This window comes from Patella vulgata, chromosome 2 (assembly GCF_932274485.2).
Source record: "Patella vulgata chromosome 2, xgPatVulg1.2, whole genome shotgun sequence".
Classification (NCBI taxonomy): domain Eukaryota; kingdom Metazoa; phylum Mollusca; class Gastropoda; family Patellidae; genus Patella; species Patella vulgata.
The window spans coordinates 15,916,675-15,941,850 of NC_065880.2; the positions used below are offsets into that span (position 1 = coordinate 15,916,675).

At 33.0% G+C, this 25,176-nt stretch overlaps 1 protein-coding gene and 1 pseudogene across 5 annotated transcripts in view; one reads left to right on the top strand and one right to left on the bottom strand.

Annotated features, from left to right (window-relative positions):
- The window catches only part of LOC126812323 (SAM and SH3 domain-containing protein 1), a 64,065-nt gene extending 39,174 nt beyond the window's left edge, over window positions 1–24,891 (bottom strand). For 4 of the 5 annotated variants that reach the window (XM_050538670.2, XM_050538667.2, XM_050538669.2 and 1 more), the window contains exons 1-2: window positions 24,260–24,891; window positions 3,252–3,389 (exon numbers count right to left, since the gene is read on the bottom strand). In XM_050538670.2, coding sequence (XP_050394627.2) covers window positions 3,252–3,389; window positions 24,260–24,736 — 615 coding nt within the window. In that variant the 5' untranslated portion in view covers window positions 24,737–24,891. Of the gene's footprint in view, window positions 1–3,251; window positions 3,390–9,528; window positions 9,611–24,259 lie in introns of those variants that run through there. The other variant, XM_056098640.1, reaches the window with a different exon arrangement.
- On the top strand, window positions 2,498–2,616 carry LOC126813586 (5S ribosomal RNA; annotated as a pseudogene).
- Window positions 24,892–25,176: the final 285 nt, after the last annotated feature.

Sequence of the window (25,176 nt, forward strand, 5' to 3'; positions counted from 1 at the left end):
CTGTGCGTTAATCACTCAGTCAGACATTTTTACCTTTGAGTGTGCATGTTTATTTTGCATGTGTAATAAATAACGGCACTAGGTTAAAATCTGTAGAATTAACTTGAAAGACATTAAGTTTTTTGAAAAGAAATATATTTTAAAGCCCTGGATATTTTCCAATTAATGGTTAAGAATAGATCTAAAATAGATGAGTTTGCTCGTCTGTTATTCTTTGTGTAAACACAGAACATGATTTATCGATAAATATTAATAAACAATTGTAAAACATCAGAGAAGTACACATTAAGCTTTCATGTTTTAAGTCCCATTGCATGTACACATACACGAAAATGCAATTAAAATATAGTATTTAAAAATTTTACTTTTTAGTTAACCACACAAACAATTAAAGAGCTTATCGATCTGTTTATTTATTTAGTCTTAGTTTACTAGACTTATTTTATTCATCATGTCAAATAAATGTTCACCCTTGACTTAACTATCAATATACCCAGTTAGACCGACAATGTTGATCGATTATAAGCACAATTTAATCAGACAGAATGTCTCACAGACACATGGTGCTACCGTTAACAATGACACGGAAACTTGTTTAACAATAGGGAGTCTTAACTAAACAACAATACATCCCTTTACACGCTTAAATTCATCATACTGGGCAATGGTTTAAATCACCATAGGTATAATAGAATTGAAAGATCCAGGTGTATTGACGTCCAGGATACTTTAATCTGCAATTCTACAAGTTTCTCTTTATGGAAGCTCACAAATTACATAAGACGTAATATCCTCTTCAGACAGTTTACGAGTTTCAGACATCTTATACAAAGTTAAAAGCACTCTACATATAATCAATCAGAAATTGGCATCAAATTAGTAATTTTGCTCAACCGAGGGATATTTCTCATAAATTTATTTTATGGACCAGTGGTCTGAACAGTGAACAATTCAATTGTATATAACTACATGTAGTGAAAATTGTCCTGCCATTTCTTTAGGGTAAATGGAGTTTACAACCAGTTATTGTATATGAAAATTGTCCTGCCATTTCTGTAGGGTGAATGGAATTTACAACCAGTGATTGTATATGAAAATTGTCCTGCCATTTCTGTAGGGTGAATGGAGTTTACAACCAGTGATTGTATATGAAAATTGTCCTGCCATTTCTGTAGGGTAAATGGAGTTTAAAACCAGTGATTGCATGTGAAAATTGCCCTGCCATTTCTGTAGGGTAAACAAACTAAATGGAGATTATGATTCATTGCTCAGGATAGGATGTAGATTTAACATCATTATATAAAACATTATCACTCCTTATAAAACACCTGGTGTATTTTATAAAACCACACACGTGCAAACATTTATTTACATAACAAATTACTTGTCATATAAAAACATATATCTCTACCTATAAAAATATATTATATAAAACTGTCTTCTTAAGTTTTAAATATGAACTTTAAAAGCTAGATACACCACTCTTAAAATGCACGACATTTATCCAGGGTTTCTATTTCAAAATTTTGCCAGTCGGACATTTTAGTTGGGGTTAATTACTTGAATCATGAACTGAACGAGTCTACATTTGCTATGATGCCAATTTTCACAAGTTTTATTATTAAATCTTTGTTATTTATACCTGTCAGTGTTTATGCAATAGAAATTGTAAGCAAAATGTCTGTAATAAGAACAGTTCATTGTGTCTAAAACAATCTTTATCTTCTTTATAAAATTTTAGCTTCATGGCTCATCAAAACGCATGGCAACCTTCCACGTACATGTGTTATCAGGTCTTATTGCAGTTTTCATGCCAAATTTAAACTTTTTATGTATTTCAATGTTGATTTTCATGCAAGGTCGAATTCAAAATAGAGTTTTAACAAAAGTTGTTTATTGAAAATAAGTTAATTGGTGTTTTTTAATAGTTAATAATAGGGCCACTTTCAGATAGTTACAGCATAATTTTTTGCCCAGTGAAAAACCATTGTGTGATGGTATGAGGTTGCATTCGCATCAATGCTGATTTATACAAAAGAAAATGATTCTAGATTCAAATATTGTGATCGGGCGATCAAGATCAGCACCATGTTTTTGTATTTTCAAGATGATTATTAAAATAATTGAAAATATTAATAGTAATATTCTCAATATGGTCCATATTTTGGGAATTTTTAGTTTGATTCATCAAATGTTGATGTCTAATTGGGCATATTTCTCGTTAGAATTTTGTCGATCCAGATCGACATGTCCAACATACATGTATATGGGGAGAGAGAGAGAAATGGAGTTTAATGTCCACTCAACACAAACTAGGTCATTTCGGAGCTAAAATATGGTTCAATTTTATTTCAATAATTCGCTTGCACATAGGGGTCTTTAGTAGTGGGAGTAAACCAGAGAAACCGGAGAAAACTCATAAGGTTGGACAGGCGACACTACTCCTTGTCACGTACAACCGGGGAATCGAAACCACGGGTTTTATTCGTCTTCTCTCGTCTACGGCCATACGACGTTGAAAATACCAGTTCTCGTCGGATCACTGAAGTTAAGCAACGTCAGGCCCGGTTAGGACTTGGATGGGTGACTGCCTGGGAACACCGGGTACTGTAGACGCCTTTTTTCCTGATTGTTTGAAAAAAAAAAATCAATTTTCCGCACTTCAGGCCATTGTACGTCTTCTTTGGCATAAGCAACGTCGGGCCCGGTCAGTACTTGGATGGGTGACTGCCTGGGAACACCGGGTGCTGTAGACGCACGCTGTAGTGCACACACTAACCATTCGGCCAATATGGATGGGCAGAACAGAAACAGTGCATCTTACACTTATTTACCAGCTTCTTTTGAGTACAGTTTACCAAAGCTTAATACAAACAATCAGAAAGTAAAATATTTAGACAAACATAGTATATCTTATTATTTTGATTGTCATCATTAAACGGTGCATATTTATTATTGACTGAATTCTTGTTACATCCTTAATGTTTTTACTATACATGGACAGTAAATGTATTCATATTATTCCACAGCGCAAATCAGAACCAAACACATTTAGCCTTAGTTGAACACTGGGGAATATCTCCAAAAGAAGTTGATTGCTACTAGTGCCACTTTAAATTAAGGTTTAATCAATGATTGAGTTAATGATGGAATTTCTTTAAAGAGATATTTCCATCCATTTTTTTGACTGGGTAATCTTTATGTCACTATAACACTGAGAGACTCGAGAAACCAATAAATTTTCTATTTACCAGTGTGTAACTGTCCAATTCCCGCGCGATGTGCCATAATTCCTCCAGTCGCTCGAACACATCTTCAAAATGGGTCTTGAGCTCATCTGCATATTTAACAGCTAAGGCAGTTAGGCTGCTTCGACATAGTCCAAACTCCTATAAAAGAAAACATAAAAGTTACATTTTACTATTTAATGTTTAGAAGAAAGAAATAAGATACAGAAAATAAACCAGTTATTGATGATAAAATTTGATGATGGTAAACTTGACGACAGATAAATGTTTTTGGGTTATAAAACTCACACATTAACTCTGAGAAAAAAAATGCACATATTTTCTTCAAAGAGTTTCTGTGATAATATGCTTTCTTAGAAAGAAAAAAATTTAATCAAGAAATTTAATAAGTACACACATTTATTTTCTATCATGTCAATATTATTTGAGAACACAGTTTTGAATGTCCTTATAAATAAAATATGTAAACCGTATTTCTTTTGTGGTTAAAATGTTAGATTTTAAAAGACATGGGTGGATGACGACTGTATCTGGAATACATGTTCTACATGTACAACCAGTACGCTATTTAATGAAATCATTTTCCAATCATTCAGTTATAAAAGATATTATGAGGCATCTCTAAGAGTTTATTGCCAGTTTAAATCAACTAAACCTTGGTAGTCAATGTCAACTAAAATTGGATTAAGAGTTAGCCAGCTGGACAATTAAGGCAGATATGCTAACCACATAAAATTCAATATAAACCTATGTAAAAATATTGGAAAATCCACCTTATTTGATTAATGTAAACTGTCATTTAATTTACAAAGTGACCCCAATATACTTTACAAATAGTCTAATATTTTGTTCTAGATATGGGTCTATGTTCTAGGATAATGCTGTATATTAAAATGAATGAATCAATTAAATCATAAGTCACTGACTATAAATGTCTGAACATATTTCTATTTAATACATTGAATCACCGATCGGAGAAACCATTTGCTTTCAACACAAATGATTGAAATAATGATAGAGATGTGCCTTTAGCTATAGAAGATAAGATTGAAGAGTAAAGGCGGTTACCGGTATAGAGATGTGATGAGTTGGTAAAGTACGGTTGTATTATTGACTCTGGAAGATTTATTTACTGTAGTCTATAGTGATAAGATTTAAAACACTTGACCTATACCCAAACTTTACAAGACCAACTGATCAATTTACACACCTCCACAAATTTATAACCTTTCTCATTCAAATACATATCAATCAATGATCAGAGCAGCAAGTCACTGAAGTCCGACGGGTCTGATATATCACAAATATTGGAAATAACTACTATATATATTTAACAGTAAATTTTGTTACTGTACTAAAACATACAAGTACTTTTGCTTGTGTACATCTTAGACCATAAATTTGACTAATTTAAGGTCTGGATTTCAAAATAGTCATGGTGGTCTATTATGAGTTATCAATAAGTACATGGTTAGTACTAAATGATAAGGCCAGCTCAATTTTTTGCCAAAGGTCATAATATGTAAACCAAACTAATGCTAATCCCAACCTTAACCATAACAATGGACCTAGCCCCAATCCCAACCCTAACGTACAATCTCGCCAACAATTACGTGCCCTAACCTTATTTACATCTCAGCGACCTTGACAAAAATTGAGCTGGCCTTAACAAATAGATTTAGCCCTAAGTACATGTATAACATGTCTGTGATCATTTCAGATCATATTAGTCCACCCCTAATATTTCAGTTTTTATTTTTCTTGTTTAAATGAAAGCCAATATAACAGTCGTAATTAAGTCTGGCTTCTATACATTACTAAATAAGTCTGGCCACTATACATTACTAAATTTAAATGTAGGAGAACCGCGAAACAAAACAAAGATAAAGAACAAATGATACAATAATATGACACTACATAAAGAAGATATACAACATCAACAGAAAATATAAATAATTATGAAAGCGTAAGAAAAGTCCACAGTAGAGTTTACCTTTGTTGCGCAATTAGGATTGTTTGTTCTTGAATGTTACCCCTTTAACTACACTTTTGCTTACCCTTTTTTGAATATATGTAAATGATGTATTTAAATAATTTGACTTTTATATTTTGTGTGTTTGACAAGATGTTCATTAATCATAACCCAGTCAGCTTACTCTTGCGTTACAAATAAGGATATCTTTATATACATGTACATGTATAAATAATATGTATTGATTTTATGAGCTAACATGGAACACAACATGTCAACAAAAACCATAATTGAATGATGGAGTAGTCTATTAGTGACAATAATGGTACATATGTCTATAATATATTCATGTAGATAGAGAGGATGATAAATATAAACAATCATAAAAATATCAACTCAACAGCTGGTAGAAAATCTACCAGATCCAAACACAACAGTTGTAGATATATATTGGTGAAAGATATTCACATCATGCAACTATTTAAGTCCACTGGGGTCAAAGGCTACATTTAATATCTATTAACACCTTGGTGTTTATCTATGTTGATTAGTTAATTACTCTCAAACGTCTTGTATTTCTCTCATGTCTGACTGAGTCAAAACAGCTGATCTCGAGCAGGCTACTTCCTACTTTCCAGAAATAGTTTTGTCAATGTTTTGATTGTCAGACTTACAAGAAACACTTTACTCAAAATATTGAGATAAATTCGCAAATGTTATAATCTCAAACATTCGGCAAACCATATAAACAGTACATTTTTCAGAACATCACCAGACCACACTAATAATATTGGAAGAACCATATAACATATACAATGTATATTATACATTAATCTTTATTTGTATACCTAAATTAATTAAAGAAGCTAAATGGACACAAATGATGGGCCATAACTCATATGATAATGTAATATGAATGATATAAGATGATTTACATTTATTCGTTTCTGTTTTTACATTAATTTCTAATCAGTTATGTTTGGCGAAATATGCAAAGAGTCCAAATTGAATGGCAATCTTTGGCGTCTGGTTATTTCAGTCTACACTGGTAGTATTCTCCTGTGGGGTATGTTTAGCTTCGTTCATTGAGTCGCTTCATTACAAATGGTGCTCGAAAGCATTCTGGTACGCGATCCTTGTGCCTATTTTAAAATTTTCATTTTTTCTTAAATATCGGATTTCAGAAGCCCATCTTTTCCCGATAAGATAACAGCATCAATGTTGATTTAAATTGACCAATAGGTCTTGTTTGCAATGTCGAAGACTGTGGATAATATTGAGTTAAAGACTTGTCTCTTTTAAAATGATTCTTTCAAGCAATCTTAAAACTACATTCACATTAAAACCAACCAATATACTAAAATTTCTTTAAAATGATATACCCCCCCCCCCCAAAAAAAAAGTTACCTCATGCGATTTAAGTCATATCTCAGTGCCATTATTTTGTTCATTTTTCTAAGAGCTAATTTTGCAATGTTTGAGATAAATTTTAATATTGTTGATAGGAAGTAAAGCTATAAACAGACAAAACTGCAGATACTTGTAAATGGAATGGGGTTTAACATCCTACTGTTCTGCTTCGACTAGTCTAATAAAGGTGGGCATACGACATGCAGTGTGCCATGAGGGAATTTTTGCCAGGACAGCGGCGCTATGGGTTACGCTTTATATATAATGAATTCCAACTGCCAAGGGTTCTTTTATGTGCACGCCAAAAAACTGTAGAGATTATGGTAAGTTCTTTAGTACCACTGCCCTATACATGTACACACAAAACTTTAATTTCCTACATTCGTCCACATTCTATTTTATATATCATGTAAAATGTTAATCCTGAAATAGGGTAGGGTATAATGAAATTCACACAGGATGTTGTAAATCAAATTATGAAAGAAAATGTAGCTGAGAAGCCAATATATTACATTAAAAAAAATCTACAATAAATTTGTCTTTTGATGGAATTTCAATGCCTTGCAAACCACAATACTGTGTATCTCTAAAAGGAATATGAGTAGAAAACTGGTTTGATTCCATTCAATAGATATTATAAACTGAATATGTAGGATTAGAGCCTTTAGAGAAAATATAAGTATAATAAAGATATTAGATTGGTAAAGTATAATATTGATATAAGATATAATCTTGTGTTTATAATATACGATACAGTATTAACTACATCTGTTCTAACTCAAATATTATACATATTCCATATGTTACTTTCATCATGTCAAAAGTCTCTATTCATCCAGGCCAAAAACAACATATTAACAATACAAGGTCTACATGAATAAAATACGCCATTTATCAATGTCTCTTGAAACAGATTATTTTCAAATGCATTAATCTTTTGGAATGAATTCAGTGGAATGGATTCTCTAAGAATAGCTTTGTTGGTGCCTGAAAAATAACATCAGATTGCGTTTCTTTTTAATTCTATTTGTAGGAAAAAACAAAACGGTGCAAATTACAAACCTGGAATGAAACCAACAAATTGTGGTAGCTTAAACACAAGTGGATATTGTACTCAGTCCAGAACAAATGAAATGAAATGGGGTTTGACATCCTACTTTTTTGCTCCATCCGGGCTAATCAATATGGGCATACGCCATGTAGTGTGCTACAATGCTACAAGGGAAACTTTGCCCAGACAGTGGTAATACGGCCTACTCTTATATCAAATTCCAACAGCCAATGGTTCTTTTACGTACACGCCAATGTGTACACAAGACCTTATTTTTTCATTCCCTTTGGACAACTATAAGTTATCCCTTGTCAGATCCTCCGTCCTGCACCACTGAAATGGGGGGAAACATGACAGAAAATCCTAATGCACTTTCTCGACAAACACCAAGATTGAACACAGGACACCCCCAAATTAGCGAGCCAACATCTTACTCACTGAGCCACCACGGCTCCCCAGTCCAGACTAAAATATATCCCACAATAGGTCTCATCTCTGATATTTAAGTAAGGGTCAGATAAGTGTGAAATGAAACTGAGAGCTTGGTCTGAATATTTCTGATGATCTGAACATTTGATAAGTACTGACCATAACCTTATTAACTAGGGTACAGTATGCCTACTAGTGTAAATGGCGTTTCTCAGCCTTTCATTTGACTCCAACTTCTAAGTTGTCAAAAGCATATCTGAGATTTTTATTTTCCTTCAACTGCTGTAGGTTCAATATCAACAGCATTGAAGAAATCTCTTGAATCAGAATTTCGACATTTACCTCACCAATTAATTTAATAATGACTTCTCCATATGGTTTCCCTGTGGTTGTATTTCAATGGGTGTGATCAAACATAAACAGTATGTAAAACTAATTCAAATGTCATCTTTACTTCTTGTTATGGAATTCAAACTATCAACAATCACCAGCTTCTCAAACATCTTTTATTTCACTTGATATTTTCGAAACGAGGATCATTTTTGTACATTGTCCGGTTTGTCATAAATATGTCTGTTTTACTCCAGACTCAAGTACACATGTTCAATGTTATATGTACATGTAATTCAGTTGCTTAAGTTAGATTGGCGATCATTAAATTAGCTGAACTTTGTTCTCTGAATACCTATGGCAAAAAAAAAACGTTTAAAAAACCTAGCTCATTGCTTTCGAAAGGGGTTTGTGTCACAAGATTGTGGAGTGTGGACTTTGCCTAGCTTTGGGAATGCATCTTTCATCACCACTGAAGAAACTGTCAGTTTCAAGTACATGTAGGGTATATACAGGTGTGTATAACTGTCGCTGTAATAAAAGTTGAACTGTTATGCTTATACATGTAGTCCAAGAGAAAGCAACACACTGTCTTTAAAATTTTGGGGTTTTAAACAACACATATAAAGAAAATGATCAATTTATGGTCAAATCATCATTTGAGAAATGTTTAATCTCTTGCAAAATACAATATTGTACAAGTATTATCTCTAAAAAAGAACTACATGTATCAGTCCAAAAATGGTTCAAAAAGCATAAAATAAACAAAGAAATCACATTATCTTACAGGATTGAAATCAACATGCAAATAAGCAATTTGATTTTACCCACGCAGATTCGATTCCATAATATATAGACACATGTATTATTAAATTAGATAATACCCTGCTACTTGTTAAACAGTCAATAATTGAAATGAGTGTAGAGAATTTCAAGAGGCTATAGAAAAGTATTTGTACTGTAATGAGCATATTGACATAAACTTCTAGCTGGCTGGTTTGTTATGGGACTAGCCACTAAAATATCCGCGGATGTCTTCAAACAGGTATTGATAATCTATGTAGTAATCGATACGAAGCAGTATTTACCTCCTAAACCTCCTTCTGTAATCAACAATTCTTGGCCTTATATGATTAGGTTCTTCCCCTACCCTGTCAATCTTACCACTAGCAAATTTCAATGGACAGCAATGAAGACTATTCTTCTCAAAATTGGTCCAATCAATAAAAAGATCTTTTCTAACTACTCAAGGAAAACATTGGTGAAATCTTTCGTGCTTGGAAATTTGCTACCACAGCAAATTTATTTTGTGAACTCGATCAGACTTCGAGACACGCTTGTAGATTATTATTGATCTATATTATATAGCCAACAATTTAGTTTCCTTAATCACGATAATCACACATGTTATACTTCAAGACACAAGTTGCTGTTTACATTCAACTAGGTTTTATAATCTTCTACATCCTGGGAATTTATCAGTAACACATGTACATACTTTTTTGTAAAAGTGATGATGGTATATGCTAATATAAAAAAAAAAAAAACATTTCATGCAAATTAAACTGATTAATCAATCCATTGATCCCAAGCAAAAAGTTGGGACTAAATGATCAATTTACGGTCAAATTAAAGTCTCTGTGATCAAATTATTTGAAAGATGTTTAATCTCTTACAAACTACAATATTGTGAAGTATTATCTCTAAAAAGGAAATATCAGTCCAAAAATGTTTAAATTCTGTTTAGTATTTACAAAGATATGATGAATTGAAAATATGTTAACATTTAGCACTATCTGTGGTCAATATAAACGGCATACATATGGTTAAACCAAGCCAGGACAACCAGTAATCTTTGCTAAAATCTTTCATGGACCTATTTTTAATTTGACGCAATCCAAACTGGGAGATTATCTACCATTAATATTTTTGTTCTTTCTTTATGAAATGTTAAATAAACCATGTTAAGTATTAGAGTGAATTAAGCAGTGAGTGAAAAATTACACAATGGCCGACAAATACAAATGGCAATCAGCATCTTTATGTGAAATTGTAACTTTTCTTAGAAGCAACGGAATAAGCTTGATTAAACTGTATGATTAATTATTCTAAAATTACATGTATCAATGAAACAAAGAAACTGCTGTACATTTAGCTGTCCATTTAATTATTGAGGAACCTTCATCTAACCCTTCCTATCAATGTCAATGGTGCATCAGTACAAAAATTTAAATGGTGTTGAAATTTGAAACTAGGGTTTGATAGTGTTTAAAATAGTAACACTACAAACTGACACACAGATAGACCCATATTTACAAAACACCTAAATTTTCCATCTCTTCTTTCAAAGTCTGTTGATTTCTTTGAAAACTGATCAGTGCTGTTTGTGTTATCGTCTGATCATCAGATACGTGTATACATGTATTTCCCGATCTTTTTCTCTTGTTAGGATAAAAAGCACTCATCAACAGATGCAGATACAAATTTGTAGTGCTTTCTGTTTCACTATGAAGTTCACTTCTTATCAACATTAATGAAAGATGTTTATCGTTTGAGAGTAAAACACATGCTAAGTTCCATGTGATTGATACTGTTACTGACATACATGTAGAAACCTTTCTTTCTATAATCTCAGTACTCTCTTTCATTAAACACCTTTAGTTCTGCACCAAAAATAGTCTAACAGTAAATTAACCTGGACTTGATGCCATCAATTATCAATCAACACACTAATGGTATCACCATGTTCTGTACAACTGTGCCTTTTTTTTCGAATACTTTGTATACATGTTATTTGAATTATTGCATTTGATGCACACGTGTATAATATTTTTTCTGTTGTTTTCTAAATTCATTCAAAATCTGATGTATACGGACATACCATTTCTCAACAAAGTTTGATTTGAATCCAAATGCTTTGGATGAAATCATTGACATCTTTAAACAATTTTCCTCATAATTATATTGCAACTAGTTGACCATAGGGTTGTAGTAATATTCCTGATTTTTACCCTTTTGCAATGTTCATATACAGGATTGACAATTTTCGAGTTGAAGAATTCAACAGAAATATTGTTTGATGTTCAAGGTGACAATGGATTAGAAAGCAACAGACAAAATTGATATCTGAGAGATGGCACAGAGATATAAGAGAAAACCTTGATAAATTAAGGTATAAAAGTACATGTAGTTTGATTTTCTACAATCATGTGTTTATAAGTATATTTATAGAAAAAAAAACTATGAGAGACTCTAACAGCACCTGTACTATAGAAAGCTAGTTTACTAGTGTTGACAGGGCTTCAGATTACAAACTTCTTCAAACTTACAAGTATATCATGACTTGCTATGCATGTGTGTGGGCTTCTAGTTAGCCCCTCGCATCTATACTCTATCTCCTGAAATGAAGTTGATTGTTACTTGGGTAGATCTTAAAAACATTCTTTCTGTCACTCCAGTGTAAAATTTCAAACTCATGGTAAAGGAGTGTAGGAGTTACCATTTATCTTAGTGGGTGGGCTATGTTGTGTCAAAGATAATGCCAGGTCATATTATCTCCCTAAAAAAATATAGATAAAGGGGAATCAAGATGCTAGATACAATGATACTGAAACAATTTATGCACACATCATAGAAGATTATGTGAGCAATTTGGGCGGTACACAAAACATATCATCCTAAAATGTTTTAAGTTGTCTATAAAATTTACATTATCAGTCAAACTGTAACAAAATGAAATAAATAAAAAATATGACAGTTAAGATTATATCTTAAAGGTGTCATCTAAGATATATTTTAGTAGATAAAACTAATTAATTTTGTGTAAATGCTTCTGAAACCTAAGCAATTATCAGAGCTCTGTGTTACATTTTGCAAAGACACACAAATTACAAACTTTCAGTTACTGTATGGTGTTAGCAGAAACACTCAAATTCCTTGCTACATAAAAACTTATATTATTAGTTCCTTTGTAGATAACTATGCCTATACATGTACCTACCAGTTTTATAGTAGTAACTTATTGTGATTATTAAACATGCATTATGCAAGAGCAAAATCTGCTTATTACAGGTCTTTCTTTAGGCCTGAAATGTTATCTAAATTATCAATTAGACATTAATTAACTTATCCAGACCATAATAAACTCTCGATGTCAAGGCTAGCCTTCGATGTTGGCTGGATTAGATTCCTATATGCCGCTTAACGGCCATTGATAATTAAATCAAAACAGTGGATAATCGAGACTATGCTGTTTATATTAATGATTTTAGTAATGATGACCGAGATTATGCGAAAATTTCACCCGCTTCGTTCTCGGCTCATAGTGGATCAATTTGACTGAAATTTTCAGCAAATTACCTTTACACTATCTAGTTTATAACTATTATAGCGAGAACTGCCATCTCTTTATCTTATCTCCCATAATGTATCTTTAAGTCATTCATATAATTGGAACAATGAAATTCTTGAAATGACCTACATACATGTAACTATGTTAAGTAAATCTAGGGATCATTTCTGAATGGCTCAATATTTTGATTCTTCGCATTTTTATGTTTTCTTCCCCTACTGAAAGCAACCCACAAAGTGACAATAACTTTGACTACAATCAGCGCCGGATTAACCATGGTAGGGGCCCTAGGGCCTTTAGCAAGTGGGGCTCCCAACCTAACATAAGTGACCAGAACTTAAGCAGTATTATTCCACATATATGAATTAACTACATCAAACCTACATGTAATTTGTAGTCTGTCAGTGATAAATAACAGGTCAATTTTTGACGAACATCGAACACTGTAAGAACCATAAGATAATATGAGATTCAATCAAGAAATCAGATTATTTCATGTGATCATGATGTGATGTATACACAGAAATATTATACCGCTAAATACAATTACATACGTCAATCAAAGCCAAAATTCACTCTAACACCCTGTCTTTCAACCATCTATAAGAATACATGTATTATGGCGTCAACAGACAAGATAGGAATAAGTGGTGAATAAATTCATTGGAAAGAGCCCATCATATATTGGAAAGAGCACATCATATTCATGGTGTGTACACATTTTCATGAAGATTCAACAGCAGGAAGTTGGTCAAATGAAGCCAAATATACAGTCATCTTTCACCGCCATTTCTTCTATGCGATGATTCCCACCAGTAGGAGAATCACTACCTGCGGGGAACACGCCTAATCAGACACCTAAGTTATGGCTGATGCATGATACATGATAAAACCAAACACTTGCATAAAAGGATCATAACGTTTACAATCCCCACAAAAATCCTCAACCTAGCAACACGGGTCCACCAAGGATTTTAATAAAAATATTCGATGGAGGGCCTCATCACTACCGCTAGCAGATGGAGTCCTCAGTCTAACCATGTTCACATCGCTTTTTGCGCAACTGAGATTTTTAGTGAGGGAGCCCCTTGATGTGGGGGGCCCTGGAGCATGGGCCTCGCAATGCCCCATGGTGAAAAAGGTGCTGACTACACAATGCACTAATGCTTTAATAATATACATGTACATGTAGGTTATTCCGTATCAAGTAAAGGACAATTTACTGACAAGCAACTGAGATTTCTTGTGGGGGACCCCCTGATGCGGCAGGCCCTGGGGCCTGGGCCCCACCGTGTCCCATGGTGAATCTGGTGCTGACTACAATGCACCAATGCTTTATTAATATAGGTTATTCCGTATCAAGTAAAGGACAATTTACTGTAAGTCTAGTTAATCAAACTAGATATAACTTATCAACAGTAACAGCTACGATCTATGTACAAGGAAAAGTCTAACACACGATTGATATTTTATGGGCAATTGATTATATTCAGGAATAAGTATTTCAAATTGATTTTTCACACTACCATGTGAAGTGAAGACGAAAGCCGCTTGCTTATCAAGTATTTTATCGGTGAAATGGGGAATTAAAGAGAGTGGTTTATGGGTACGAGCACATTAACAAGGCTTGTTTTCACCGTGGCGCTTTATCACCAAGAAATATCACAGGCCAAAAACCATTTTGCTTGAAAGTGCATTAAAGACAATCTAAAAATCAATCAGAGGAAATCTTATTGATCATTATTTTTGAGGGAATTTGGGCCGACAACACTATAGTCCCTTTCATCAGTAATCAAAAACAAACAATATGGCATTTTTAGTAAAGAAGTAGCACAGAGGATATGGTTGTTGGCCATTGTCCTGTATTATTCGTGGAATATACATGTACTGTGTCTGGCTAGAGAAAATGGATACAATATGCTACAATGACCTAGCACTTAAACTGTCAAACAATAGGTACCGACATCACTCTATTTTAGTTTGTTCTCACTGCATCTGTCATTTTCTCAGGCTTTTGTTACCCTTTTATGCTAAAAACTTCAGATATAATGTCAATCTAGTACAAAAACATGAAAATGTCATTATAAGGTTACATGTGGCAGTATGACATACAACATGAACATGTAATTTCACTAATCGGAATTATTTTGGGACATATCTCAGCTATGGAAGGGACTGCAATTCTCTGTCCTGTTTTAGGGGCAATAGTGCACCTTTAATTTTTTTTTTTTTCGGGTTGCTATGATGAAAGTATTGTAACTTTAAAACACAATAAATTTGCTGTTATTATAACAATAAAAAATTTTCTCAAGAAAAGATTGCATAATTCTTTCACAATATCGGACGGCGTTGGATGGCCGAATGGTTAGCGTGTGCACGCTGTATCATAAGGTCTGTCATTGAGTCAACTGGTGTGGTTTCGATTCCAAGGTTGTACGTGACAAGGAGTTAGGTCGCCTGTCCAACCTCGTGGGTTTTCTCTGTGTCCTCCAGTTTCCCCCCACTGCTAAAAGACCACTATGCGAAAGCAAATTATTGAAATAAAATTGATCCATATGTTAGTCCCGAAATGACCTAGTTTGTATCAAGTGGACCTTAAACTCTCTCTCTCAAAATATGATTTACTGTTATTATTAAACAGATATAATCTGATATAAAACAGTTGAACAATGGATAATACAGGGCAGCTGGTTGAACTAGCTGTTCAGGTCTTAAAATGATGTCATTCATGCATGAAAAATAGATTAATTTTAATGCTATGTCAGCATGACATTTTAAATGGAGTCAAAAGTCTGAACGAAAACACATTATGATCAGATAATTTAGGCCATGAATGGATTTATGAATGTTGGGAATAATATGTTTCTGAAATTTTCAGAGAACTTAAAACTTCAAATTAAAGGTTAACTTTAATATAAAAAAACAATATTGAATTGATTTTTTATGTTTCATACATTAATAATGAAGTTAACTCAACGACACTCCTATCAATGAAAACAGTATACAGCACTTAAAGGAATGAAATGAAAACGAGTTTAAAATACTTTTCTGTGGGTTAATGAAGACATACATACATGTACAGCATTCAGTGTGCTATGAGGGTAATTTTGCTCTGACAGCAGTGTGACAGCCTACTCTTATTTCAATTTATCTTAACTTGGTTGATGCAATATACATGTAAGAGTAAAAATTTACCAGGCCCCGATTCCACAAAACATTCTCTGGCGTAAGTTAAGAATTTACTCAAAATATAGCCCTTTATAAAACTTTTGTTGTTTTAATAAATCAAATACATCAACAAGAAACTATGTGCAAAGTTTTGTGTATCTTGATCAAAGATATTTCTCATAAACAGTGATTGAAAGTTGAGTAAATTCTTAACTTAAGTCTGCGAATGCTTTGTGAAACAGGCAGGTCAATAGTGTCTCACTTATACCAACTTGTACCACAACCATTTGTATGCCTAATAATCTTTGATATAGCCACCATTGGTACATGTATAAATAGTTTCACTAAATAAACCCTTACATTGTATAATACATGAATACATTAACCACAAATATTCTATTTATTTTCTTAATAAATTTTCTTTTTGTAAATTTGTAAAACATGGTGAAGTTCAACAAGATTCGTATTTTATAAATTCTGCTGTACACCTTTATTGACTAGTGCATACATAATACTATTTATCATAGCATTCGTGAACATAACTGAATGGGCTAAAAGACAAACTAGTTTACTAAAAATAGTTTACAAGTATTTCCATCACAGCCACATTAAGACACAATTTAAAGTATTGATTTCAAAGATTCCTTTTATATCTTAAGAAAATATTTTCAAGTAAAAGATCAAAAGTAAAAACAGTAGGCAATATTTATCTAAATCTAATAAAAACCACTGTTAAATATAAACATTAAACAGCATGACAATAAGAATATAGCAAATGAATCTTTAACACTCAAGATAAACAAATCAATTACTTATTATCACTGGAAAACAATAGAGATCAAAGAGATTTGTATTCTGTGAGGACAATACAGTCAATACATTATAACCAAGCAGATCAGCAATCAATCAACTATTTATCAGTATCTATTACTGGCCTCATTAATCTAACAGCATCATTTATCTCAAAGACATAACCTACAGGTCTTAAATTCATCTCCTTCAAGGCAAAGATATTTTTGTTCATTAGCAGGAAGGAGAATTTTCTCAAATAAATTAATCAATCATGTACATGTAGTGACAGAGAGAGACAGAGAGAAATGGGGTTTAACGTTCACTCAACAAACCTAGGTCATTTTGGAACTAACATAATGGTACAATTTTATTTCAATAATCCTCTTGTGCGTAGGGGTGTGTAAGATTGGGTAGAAACCAGAGGTTTTTGCAGAAAACCCACAAGGTAAGGCTGGCGACCTGACTCCTTTTCACATACAAGACCAGTGCCGGATTGAAACAACACAACGTGACTCAATGACCAACCTTATGATCTAAAGGGTATGCGAGAAGTGTTAGACAATTCGGTCACCCAACCCCCTATGTAGTACATTGTACCAAAGTTAGTATGTATTTCTTTTTTCTTAAAGATACATTATGGGAGATTCGATAACGAGTTGGCAGTTCTCACTATAATAGTTAAAAACTAGATAATGTAAAGGCAATTTGCTGAAAATTTCATTCAAATTGATCCACTATGAACCGAGAACAAAGCGATTGAATTTCCGCCTAGCCTTGATTAAATATTCTTGGAATTTGGCATCATTCTCTTGTGTGACAATATATTTAATAACGAAAGTGTAATGTACATCTGACATTGCTAAAGAAGACAGGTTGCCAGACAACGAAACATATTCACACAGCAGCTAAATCATCCAGGTGATCGACAAGGGTTGTGCATATTTATTCTTTTGTAGGCAGTATTTACAATACAATTTCATACAGATCATAATTTACAGAAATTTCTGAAATTCAACAGGCTTTTTCGGACGGACAGATGAAAGGATGGGGGCGACGGCAATATACGACCACATTTCCATGTGGGCATACATGTATAGAAATAATAAATCTCTAAGGAATGAACAATGTACTTATTATGTTTGTAACATTTATAATAGACTTGGGAGTTCAATGTCAACCAGTATAAAATAGGAAGGTCTTATTATTAGTCTATCAAAATCGTCTTTTTTGTTCTGATATATTACAAAACCATAATGTAGATCAGTACTGTATACTTTAATAGACATAACTATTATATACTATTATATACTATTATATATACTTAGCAGCAGTGATTTTATTATAACTTGAGGGTCTATCAAATGTCAACTACTATAGTAGAATGCCCTTGTTATGCTTCCTACATTATTTACATCACAAATAATATATTCTTGAGATAAATAGAGGTTTAATGACCACTCAGCTAGGTTAATAGGGGTCTAACATACTATATTATATTTCATTAAATTGTACTGACAGTCAGGACCTTTGGCAGTAGGATAAAACCATAAATTTTGAAGAAAAGACACAGGTTACACAAGCTGTGCTGCGACATGTGGGATAAAACTTGCAATTGCATAGATGACAGAGCTATCATTTGCAGCACCAAGGCCTTAGAAGATTTGGCCAGAAAAGCTGACCCAGACCTGTAGGAACAAAATTCACATCTAGGAAGAGGTCTTTGGACTGCCAATGCAGTGAGCCAAAATTCAATACTTTATTTCAACTTCAACTTAAACCAACCAGGTTTCTCTAACCCTTGCTCTTGTACCCATATTCCCTCTTTTTACAATAAGATAATTAAGCTAACTAATATAACTAATTATCCAATTTAAGCCTTTAAGATTGAGAAGTTATAAATATTTGTGGTGGTTAAAATACAGATGACAAGGAAGTAATGTGCCATATCTTTATAATAATATTACTTTAGGCACAATAACATATAATTATCTTCAATTAATTAATCTAGTGTTTTCTGACATCTGATATCCTATTATGACAGGTTCACAGAGTATTATTGATAGGCTAATTAAATGATCAGGGCCTTAGACAGTGTTCTTGGTATAATATACTGGTAGCAATATTTAAAATCTACTGGTGAACATGACTAATCAATTGTTGATTATTGACTATAAACACATTTACTTTTTTTTATGAAGAAAACCATATTATACAAAGAATAATCCAATTTTCAAATTCCCTTACTTTAATGATCACGTGATAAGAGGCGATATTCACTTCAGTTACAGTATGCATGAATTGGGAATTATGGAAATTAGGAATGATCTCCCAATAGAACACATTAGCTTAAATGGTACTGCAGTGGCACAGATTAATATGCTACTAGTTGAATGTAAACAATAACAGCACAGATCTTCTCATTAACAAATCATCAAAAGAATTCCAAAGATTAATTTCCAGATGAAGGCAAACCAATGGTTAATATAGGTCTAATCTGGCCAAGTCACACATTAAGGCCAAGTACACAGGCATCTGACAAATTGGGTGTGAAAGAAAGGAGAAAGTGACAGACAGACTGACATCTGATTATACCCGAACTATCAAATAACACAATTCATATCAATAGGAAAAATATTTGGTCAATTCTTGTGATGTGTCAAATGTAAAGCTCTATTCTTTTTCTGAGTTATGTGGACTAGGATGACCATCTGTTCTTTGTAAAGAAATATAACTTCTTCAATACAAAGTCAACATGTTCATCCCCTAAAATACACAACTGGACATGGTCAAATACGACAAATATAAATCTAAATTAGTTCGGATATTCTTGATCCATTTCTGTATACATGTAATAACAAAATTTTCAAAGTAAACATTGACGTGCAAACCAATTTTTAAGTAAAGATAGGTGTAGTGCACAAGACATGGTAGGCTTACTCTTTTTAAAACAACTGATACAACTTCTTAGTTTTGAAGTTTACAATTTGTTGTACAATGTTAATAATAAATGACAATCAAATTTTAATCAATCTTATCCATATTATAAAAATATGATAAATTAAGAACAAAATTCTATGTAAGGTGTTAAACTTTGTGATTGTTTACATAATAAGTATTTACATGTCAGCACATGTGGATTTCATACATCTATTATAATCTAAATGTAACCAAACCACACAAACAATCCATTGTTACCCTTCAACAAACACTAAATCTAAACTTAAAACCATAATCTTATGTCTACTTAATTTGCCCACTGACCAGTCCACTAGGGCAATATTTGACTTTGACTAAATCTGGAGACCGAGGCCAGAAATAACAAGGCGACTTAAAAAGTGTCCATGTGAAACTTCACTGCTGACCAATATAAGTATTCACAAATTCATCAAATATCTTTTAAGAATAGAAAATGTCCTGACATTTCATATGAAAACAGGACAATCTACATGTATAGATTTTGAAAACAATCAGATGAAATAACAACTAAGGAAATGGTTTGGTTGTCATTCTGGTAGCAATGTGCATGTAAGGTCAAGTCACTTGACATGTGTATAGGCCCCACTCGCAAATCGCAATTTTTTGTAGAAAAGCACAATGTTCATGGTGGAAATACAATTTAATCTCAAATCATATCAATATATTACAGTCATAAAATAACACGAAATTTGGATAGAATTGGAAGATTGGTTGGAAATATTGGGTTTGATTTTATTGGCCTTCTATTTCCTAAACTGTTGGTATCATACACGTTGATCTTCCCTTAGCCGATCGTCCAGTAGGGTTGTCTGCTCAAAAATCAATAGTATGAAGCAGCCTATTGGTAATCTATGAATAAAAGTGGCCGTAATGTTCCATTTATAGCAATAATTTACCCTGATCTTTATAACATCTTTCCTCATTTTCTACAAGTAGCTACATTTATGCTTTCAAAATCTTTCCTCATCAATCATCAATACTATACATAATATCTGAAGAAGGACCATCTTGACATATTACATACATTTATTTTTCACAATTTTGATATCATATCGATTAGGACAGACTATCTGTACACAGCATGTATATTTAATAGTTGTTTCAAATATCTATCAATTGGTTTTTCCATTGGTTTTCTTTAGTTTTATATTCCATATCAGTTTTACCTATAGCATCTGATAAGTTTTATCATTGTAACTTGTTCTACTAGTGTACCTTACTGAAAATGCAGATGTTACATGATACGCCAAGACATAATAAAAATGTAATATTAATAAGATTGAATAACTGTACAACCACTTCTATTGAATGTTGGTAAATTTTAAATGTTAAGAAACAAGAGACAAACTGAGACATATTACAATATGTTAAAGTATCAGTCATGATAATATTGATAGTAAGATGTATCAGTCTGTCATATGATTGATTGACCAATAGTAAAATGTCAGTTTCATCATAATGTACAGCGAGAAAAAAAAAATGGACAGCAATAATCAATGAATTTATAAGATAGCAAATACTAAATTTGGTGTTACCATAGAAATGATTTTATTGATCATTAGAGGTCAAGCGTCATCAATATTATTAGAATGAAAACTCATTTCCTTGAAGAGAAATTTAGCTATACAAAATCCTATAAAATAAAGTTTTGAATATGACATTAATGACCTGACTGGTGTCAATCACAAGAATGATATGATTGAACATATTGTCATATCTGAAATAAATCTTGAATAAAATGTTTATATTTCATACTTCATAAATCCATCATCAATCTGTTAGTGTTTACCCGACTTTTATATTTGTGATTTAACTAGTGGACAAATAAATGGTCTGTTTGTCTGCATTAAGAACAAGGCTGCATGAAAAAGATTCTGCAATCTTGCATGATGTAAGCAAAATTGATCATGCAGCACAGCACTTCTGATCTGTTCATTATGTTTACATGTAGGTACATGTATGCATTGGAATGTCATCTAAGATGAAGCAACATAATTAGCTTTCAGTCAAAACCATGATAAAAAAAATTTTAACTGTGGAGTTTTGCAACTATTCTTTTTGAACATTTTGGTAGCTAATATTTATCTTATAAATGTTGTCCTTTATACATGAATATGCTCAAACAAAACTTATATCTTTTCAGTACATTAAGTGGTTTTCATTTTTCTATCCTTCAGTATGATCAACATAATAAGCAGGTTTTCACAGAAATTTACTAGATTTTGTTATGAATGTGTCATTGTTAACATTGACAACCAGGCAGAAGTCTGTTAACCTACATTTCAAAATTATTTACAGCCCATTATCACACAAAAACAGAACACAACCTCTTTCTCTTTGTGACCTATTTTTATAAGCATCACACTAAAAAAAAACCAACCATACATGTACATCACTGATTCATAATGATAAAAATTATTATTAAATTTCACGAATTGTCAATTATGTAAGGACATGTACGATGATTCAAGCTTTCTAAATTTAAAATGGCACATCTTGTATGTAGCCAATTTCATATGTTATCATTTTAGTAACTAAAGCTAATTGTACTTAAAAAATTTGAAGTATATTTGAATGGACATTTTGAAGAACGCACATGGGTTTAGATGATCATTACTGTGTTGTGCTAGCATACCATACGAGCATACTACACTTGGCTTATGTGTGTAGGTCGAGTTCAGCGTCCACTTCCACCTAGGGTGATATCGCAGACAAGTTGTCATTTTTATGATACTTAGCGCATGCGCATGGGGCTTCCTGTGGGAGGAAACTGTAGTACCTGGAGTAAACCCACGAGGTAGAGAAGGTGCCCATACATGTATCTCCAAGCCACATACATGTACGCTTCCACCAGGGATCGAAAACATGACCTCAAGCCAGAGGTGACAGGCCAGACACTCTAGACCATCCCAACCCCCTTACATCACATTTGGTTTACTAGGTAGAAAGTATAAGTACATGTACATGTATTAGACCAAATGAAGAATTTCTAGTCACTTTTCATTATCAGTTTTAAACGGCATTCAGAACTTTAAATTTCATGGTACACAACACTATTTCACTCGAGAACAGCCTTTGTATGATGAATGAAACAGTAAGCATTTTTCAAATTAAATGCATTTTAGATATTCTCTGTGAGATTCTAAAAGGGAGTTAAAATAAGATTTAACCCCTGCTCCCACATTGTCAAGTTGATAAATGTACATCAGAAAAGACACCGCTTGTTTTACAGGTCCTTTGACAGTCTCTGCGATAGATTGATAAAGACAAAAGACTACAGTTGAAACTGCCAGCAAAGACTGTTTGTATATGCCAGCTTAAATATGAACAGATGGATAATAATTTGAAATATTACAAAAGAATGTAATGTGTGGTGCGAACTGAATGTTTTGTATGACTGGTTTATATGTCCCACTTTTTGCTCTTTGTTGACAAATTCAAGCTGATTTAGCATCCTTTGGCATTGTTAAACCAGCTTAACATAACATACATGTAAGCATCTGAACAACATACATGTACAATGTACAAGTTTGCAGCAATAGAAAAAAATCCTCAAATCTGACAACATTTTAATAATCAATCAATTTCAGACTAGTCTATAGGGTGACACGTTCGAAGCCATGTGAAACAGGCACTAAGTCAGCATACATGTAATGCTTCCACAGAATCTAGTAATATCATAAGCTAATTGTATAGCTTAATATATTTATTAACATTTCAATTTATTCTGAAAATCATGATAATAATAAATACAAGAACATCACTAAAAACGTTCAGATAAATCGAGAGACAGATGAGGTACCTTATCTAGTACCGTAGTTGTATTGAGGTATATTCTTCAATAAATAAAATAATATAAACTTATGGTTGTATTTTAAATAACCAATTCCACAGCCAAATTAATAAATGATTATTTTCAGAAAAGTTTGGAATGGGTGCAATGTCATAGTAATTTCAAATAAATGACACATCAATTAATGAAGTGATAAATCATGAATGTGGTTAAGTTGCTCAAGGGGGCAAGAGTTTGTAAAATTTGCAGCTTTCGGTTGAAATCTACACCAATCATAATCAACCCTTAAAAGATCAAAAGAGCCGCCTGTCAGTTGTATTTCTAGGTTGCAGGCATAATAGTTTTCACACATCCAATACACATAGCAGGACTCCAGACAAATTGGCGACATACGCACTTATCACAAAATAGCCTTTCGTTGTGTATTATTAAAGAAAAATGATCAAACATCGGGGGAAATATGCAAATAATAGAAAATACTGGCTGCATTATAAGCAAGGCCCGTGATATTGTTATTAATTCCATGATAGAATCTAAACTTGCTATGACTTATCATTGATATTGACCAGTCAAACGTTATACATTGTTGTAGTTCGACTACCGTTCAAGCCGTAATTGATATCGTTTATTGGTTATCATTGAATCATAGCAATTTTTATACGGTGTATCATTCACACCAGTTAATCATACCATACACATTGTTCAATAAAATAAATAGTATTTAAAAAAATAAGCTTACTTGTGTCGTATACGGAGGGCTAGATAAATCGATGTCATCTTCTCTGACTTTAATTTTTAATATGTGTTTTAACTGTACTTTCGGATATATGAGTAATGCAGATTTTCCCACGTCATATGCATCAAGACGCACAGCCTGTTCATCAGTCAGTTCTGGCGGATCTGGAGGGGGACCCAATTCTTTCAAAACAGAATCGTCATAATAAGCACCGATAATTTGTTGGTTGACTGCCGCCCCGATAGTTTCTTCTAATGTAAAATAAACGGCAGTCCCCCCTTCCTCTCGTAATATTCTAACAGCACGTATAAGTTTGTCTCTATGTTCTTTTTTAGCAATTCCAATAGCATCTAAATCCAACTCGCCTATTTGCTTGCACACTTCCAAATCATCATAACCGTTGTCTATGAATGATTGTGTATATTGAACTAAATTGAGAGAACGCAACCATCCCTCCACAATATTATTATTCTCCCCCATACTAGAACAAACACAGTTCCTTATATTTTCAATAAGTGTAAGTTATTCCATTTAGTAGGTCCGAGATATTCCTTAAAAACGACTCACAATGTGCTAACATCATAAAACCACTACACACAGAACAACACACTCAGACAGCAACCTGCTTATTCTCCGTTGTCTGCTTGAACTCTTGCTGTTCATTATGCGCGCGCGCACCAATGACCTGACGTCATGCGGGAATTTCTTTAGTTATAGAAGGGTATTTTCCACATTCTTCACGTTCGTTAACGTTGACTTCTTTCAACCGGGTCCATTTATATAATCCCAAATGAGTGGGTTTTCCTTTTTTATCGAGCTTTTCAGTTGTCTTTTTATTTTCAAAAAGAACGATATCTATTGTAGGCCTATGTAACCCATTTCAGTGATTTCTTTGTGCAAAAGCATAATTTTTTTTTCTT